This window comes from Drosophila miranda, chromosome XL, assembly GCF_003369915.1.
Source record: "Drosophila miranda strain MSH22 chromosome XL, D.miranda_PacBio2.1, whole genome shotgun sequence".
Lineage (NCBI taxonomy): Eukaryota > Metazoa > Arthropoda > Insecta > Diptera > Drosophilidae > Drosophila > Drosophila miranda.
The window spans coordinates 16,588,810-16,594,552 of record NC_046673.1 but is presented as its reverse complement, the minus strand read 5'-3'; the positions used below and the strand labels follow the sequence as shown (position 1 = coordinate 16,594,552).

General features: G+C 49.4%; 1 protein-coding gene across 2 annotated transcripts; it reads right to left on the bottom strand.

Annotated features, from left to right (window-relative positions):
• Nucleotides 1–1,796: 1,796 nt before the first annotated feature.
• Nucleotides 1,797–2,743, bottom strand: LOC108151308. Of its 2 annotated transcripts, none has more exons than XM_017279849.2 (2): nt 2,466–2,743; nt 1,797–2,415 (listed from the first exon to the last, which is right to left on the bottom strand). In XM_017279849.2, exons 1-2 carry the CDS (start codon nt 2,686–2,688, stop codon nt 2,012–2,014), a joined length of 627 nt encoding a protein of 208 aa, XP_017135338.1. In that variant the 5' UTR covers nt 2,689–2,743; the 3' UTR covers nt 1,797–2,011. The 2 variants fall into 2 exon arrangements, with proteins under 2 accessions (XP_017135338.1, XP_017135345.1); XM_017279856.2 differs by having other exon boundaries at nt 1,799–2,409; nt 2,466–2,741.
• Between the last annotated feature and the right edge of the window lie 3,000 nt (nt 2,744–5,743).

Here is a 5,743-nt window from a genome sequence, read left to right as displayed (position 1 = left end):
GTCCATTCTTCCATCCTTCCACAGGGGCACTCACTCGCCCATTCAAACAGAAAACAGAAAGTGCCAGCGCTCGAGTGGAAGACAGAGACGGAGCCAATGCAGTTGTGCCGGGTGCCACGTGCGAGCAACTCCACGGGCGACCAACGACTGCGGGACTCGGCTACAAGGACGACAAGAGACGAGCGGCGACGAATGTCCACGAACCTGTCCACGAACCCAATTCACAAACTCGTGGCGCATCGCGATGTGCCGAGGGCTGGAGCCGAGCGCTGGCAGGCGGCCCCGATTGGCGATGCCGCCGACTGGGGCCCCGTAGAACGTACCCGTGGACGTTGAAGTTGTCCGTAATCCGTTCGCTGGATTTTTTGAATTAGTTGCGTGTGGTAGCTTGTTGACATCAGTACCGGGTACCGGATGCGGATGTGGACACGTGCGTGGCTCGCAAATCTCTCGCCAAATCTCGACTTGACGCGACTCTAGTGCAGGGCATTCCCGGTGATCCCACGTCCGGTTCGCTGCACTTCAAAAACATATATCCCCAACACGAAATTTGCAACATTTTTTTTTTTTCGCGGCATCACGTGTGTGTGTGTGTGGTGTGTCCTGGTGTGTGTCTCGAGTGTGTGGTGAGTGATTTCTGTTTATTTCTCCATTTTCATTTTATGTTCTTTTCGCCTCCGCAACAGTTGCAATTGCTTAACCCTGATTCACACAGAGCACCAGCTCTAGCTCCAGCCGGTCCAAGCCAAAGCAAACCGTAACAAACCAAACCAAACCGAACCGAACCGAACGGAACAAAAATCCGCTAAAGGCCGACCCCGACATGACCTGCGGTCGTCGATTGCCGGTCGCCGGTCGCCGGTCAATGGTCGTCCGTTTAGCTAGTTTTGTGGTCGCTTTGACGCGGTCGCGGGCAATTGGAAAGCCAACACCGAAACGCCGATTACGTTAAGTGCAGCGTGGAGTGAGAATCGGCAACTGCCACGGGGGAGTGGGGGAATCCCTTTGGATCATCATCATCATCATGGCCATCTTCCCCATCATCAGCATACCACATATCTCGCATAACGAAAACCATTTCGCATTCGCTTTGGTTTTGACGCTGTTTTTCATTTGCCGCATCTCTTTCTCTTCCTTTGTCGTTGTTTTAGTTGCATGCAACTGCAGTTGCCCCGTTTTCCAGTTAGCAGTTCGCAATTAAAGACTCGCCAGCTCTTTGCAACTGACCAGCAGAGAGGCTAGGCTCTTGGTGAGAGAGACTGGCACAGAAAAAAGCAGAGAAATACAAAATTACATCAGTAAATGATAGCCGCTGCGAATGTGGGAGCATCTCGGCCCGCCTGTTGCCTACGCCTTTCAGTGTTTGGTTGAATGCAGCAGCATCTCCGTCATCATCACCAGCCATCATCAGCCATCATAAGCTTCTTCGAGTGCGAACAGGTGAGTTTGGACCATGAAAGATATCTGATCTTCAGTGTGTGAACTGATTGATTACACGATATGGAGTGAGATTTATGGGATTTTGCTCGATTGTGATATGTGGGGATTGGAATCTTTGTGGGCCCAGAATGGATATCCAATGATTGCGTTCTAAGTCTTTTTCTGAATGGTCTTGAATAATGTGGAAAAGTAATGAGATTCAACATTAAGTGTGGTGGATGTGGTTGTTTTTCGGGGTCACCAATTCGTGGATAGATTATGGGTCACCAATTGCCAAGCGAAACAAAGATTCAATGATCTCCAATGCTTGCATTCCTAGTTTTCCTAGTGAGAAAAAAGCATTTGTACTGTATGTTTATAATTATGTATCTTATTAAGTAACTAATAATTTTTAGACACTTGTAATAGTAATTTTGTGGTTCTCCCAATGTTGATTTACATGACCATTTTGGGAACAAATATATCAATAAATTACAAAATCAATCCAGGAATATTTGGCAACAGGAACCCAGCCGAGCTCATCGAACATTGACCCAAGATCAGTTCTGTCCTTTTCGCGGGGAACATTTACTCAGAAAAAATGTTGATTGCCATCGTTTCCATTTATGTTGAATATAACACCCTTTATGGCCCCATGAAAGCCCGCTGCATGCCCCTTATTGTGCTTCTTCAGCTCGACATCCTGCTCCACATCTTCATCGTTATCCATAAGCTGGTAGGGATTGTGCAAGCCATATTCTAAGCTGCCGTCCAGCTTTTGGCACTCCTTGATCAGATAGTAGTCTGATATCTGATGATCGTTCTCCGACTCCGAGTCAGGGCCGCTGTCGGGACAGCAGAGCATCTCGTGGGCCAACAGCGCCATGGATTCTTCGGAGGTGATCCCGACTTCGTTGTCAGTCTCCTCCTTCACATCGCCAAAAAGCAGACTGTAAGCGAGGCCATCGTCTTCGGGATCCGCAACCTCGTCTGCGACTTAATTGGATTAAATTATGAGCTGCAGAAGGATGCAGAACGGAGCTCACCTTCACTGGTATCGCTTTTGGTGTCACCGATGCGGGCCGACAGGGCGATATTATCTCCCACCAAAGTGGCGTCCCCCGTGGCATCCACCGTTTCCATTTCCCATTGTAGCTGGCTCGTGGAGGCGCTGTCCCGCTCGGAATTGGCAGCGTCTCCTGCCATATACGAATGAGTATTTTCCTCACTGCTGATTTCCAACGAGCTACCGACACTTCGACCTCCCATTGAGATTCCGAATTTGTTTCGATGCGTATTTGAAATGCTTCTCCTCGACAACTGCGATTGGGATTGGGATAGAGAGCAGGAACAGCTATGCCTGGCACGTAATCTCCTGAGCTCTTCCTCCCAAGGCAGCGAATTAAATTTTATGCCAACTGCATTTCCCTTAAAGGCGTCCAGAGGAGACCCAGAAAGCGACACAGACGGAGATGGAGACGGAGACGGAGACGGAGACGAAGACCGTGTCAGCAGAGTTGCAAAAGATGGAGTCACAATCGTAGTCGGTCCTGGCCATAGTCCTAGTCGCTGTTGCAGTTGCATTTGCAGTTGGAGTTGGAGTTGGAGTTGGCGTCCGAATCGTGCCATTTTGCCCTGTTAACTGCAGACTCGTCACAGGCCGCAAGCCGCGTTCCACACTCAGATACACACAACACACACACACAGCACACATGTGTAGATAAAGACACACACACACACACAGCGAAATTCAGACATATGTACATGAACAGGCCACCGCAGCAAAGTTACATTGGAAATTTTATTTCCTTGGTCGGGGCAGAAATGCAACAAATAAAAACCGAGCCACGAAGTTTCCTCCGACTAGGTCCCCGGTCCCCGGTCCCCCCGGTCCCCAGTCCCCATTCCGGGAGTGCAACTACCGTCGTTATCATTGTATCACTCTCATCTGGGGCAAGCGACCCGCTACGCTGCTACCCTGCCACCCTTTCCACACCTCACGCAAATGACTGTAGCATCCCCCCGCTAACGGGAGTAACAAAACGCAGATATCCACTGGGGGATACGACCGTGGCATACCCAATCCTGCAGCCGGTACGATGCACTAGCAATAGACGTCTTGGCACTGCTAGCCCTGACTTGTGCTTTTCTATCCGTAAGCTACTTATATCTCATATATATTCTTTCTTCCGCCATGCATGTTTTTCCGTTTGCAATAACCAACACTTATTCCCAGTCGAAGAGTCCTAGGGAGAAAAGTGAATTTACAAAGAGAATCTGAATGACAGAAGCTCCTATCTTAAGGGTCGTCAATACCTGTAAGTCCAGGATCCAGGAAAGTAAGCGAAACCCCACTCCCAGCGTCTCGATCCTCACAACTAATATACCACATTGTGGTCTTCAGCGAAGGGAAACCACTTTGGAGTACAACGTTTCCCACGTTCCCATTTCCATTTTGCTTTCGCCAGTCCCATTCCCTTGACCCAGGGACTAGCCAGTACTAGGCCAGAACCGCTCTGGTGCACCACAATTTCATTTCGCCTTGCCCTGCCGTTTAGCCTGTTTTGGTTTCGGTGCAGTTTCCCTTGGCTTCCCTTCCCTTCTCTTATTTTGTTGTGTTAGCTGTTCGCTTTCTTCTTTTTGCTGGCATTGCCGCTGCCACTGCCGCTGTTGTGTCTGAAGCCTTCCGGTCGTCAGACCAAGTCGCTTTGTGGTGCGTCTTTCGGTCAGCATTGTGTCGCCTAACCTTCACTGTAGCCCATGTACCCCATGCATACATCCAGCCGGCTGCTCCTGCCTCTCTACCAAGCCCAAATCTGTTCCTCCTTCTTGGTTGCCGCATAGCGCCCTTTCAGATGCGATGGAACTCGCTCGCTGCGTTAACGAACATAATAACCCTTTTCTCTCTAATTACACACCAAATTTACTACAAACGAGCAATAAAAATCATCCAAGCAAAATCTCTGTCCCAGCCACACCTCCTGCTCCAGCTTCTGCTCCAGCTCCTGCCAGGATCTCCGCCTCCGCCCCATCTTGCTGCCGAGTTGCGGCATCCGCCGACGTTTAAATGCAAATGCTTTTTTCTCACGCACAGCACAAAAAACATTAACAACAATGACAATAAATGAAAGACATTAATGCTAAGCGATCCGCATCCCTATCCTTCCCTCAATGGAGGAGGAGCAGGAGCGGGAGCAGAAGCAGGAGCGTCCCTACCCTCAAAAAGAAGCAGAAGACGACACGACGTTGACAACGATTGGACCAAGAGTGACAGGCTTACCAGTCGACAGCGTCAGTCCTCGAAATTCAATGAAATAAAATTTAAACAATTATGAAAAAAGGGCTCAAAGGAAGACATGAGAATGAGCTGGAGAGGAAAGGTATATGGCTGAGGATAATAATAAGCATACAGAAGGTGGAGTACACTAGTAAGAGGACAGGAACAGGCAAGTCTCCCCCCCTCTTAACCTGACACGTGAGAGCATACCCGTCCGGGCCAAGTCTGTCTCGGGCTAATCCATTGTCAGTAGGGATTTTGCACAAAAACCCAAGCCCAGGCTCAGGCCAGACCCAGACTAGACTCCGACTCCGCCTTGGCCTTAGCCTTAGCATGTCATAATTTAAATAAATTTGTTTGTTCTGTCGAGAGTCAAAAAGAGAGTATTCCGGGCACGTTGCCCTCTTGCCCTCCACCATGCTCTGAGGTCTGTGACAGTACGAGTACAACCAAATATGTATAATTATTTGATGTGTTGCTATATCTCTCAGCTCCCACACCATCCGATTTATGTGGCTGTCCCCCTCTTCTCTCTCGCTCCCACTCTCTAGATAACTTCCACTTAAACCTCACTCACTCACTCACTCACAGAGGAGCAAATTTTACGCGACGTAATCGTAATATGATTATCGTGCTACATAATCCCCCTTTCCGACCTATGGTCCCTAACCCTCACATTTGTGTGTGTGTGTGTGTGTGTGTGGGGATGTGTTAAATAACTTCCTTCCGGTGGCGACAACATCACCAGCCATCACCAGTCCACAGTCGGCCGTTCCGTTCCGTTCCGTTCCGTTCCATTCCGTCCCTTCCGCCTACTAACCCGTGCAGTCGTGTCGAGCCATACTCGTGTATCCGCTTCCGTCGAATGATGCCGCAGAAATGTTCTAAATCTCATATCATCATTTACGCAGTAATTTTTAGAAGCCAACTGGATGATGAGACGCCTCCCCACGCGCCATGCTCCATGCTCCATCCACCCACCAGAATATGCACGGTAGCGGTAGCGGTAGCGGGTGTGGTAGCGGGAGTCATCCTTCCCATCCACAG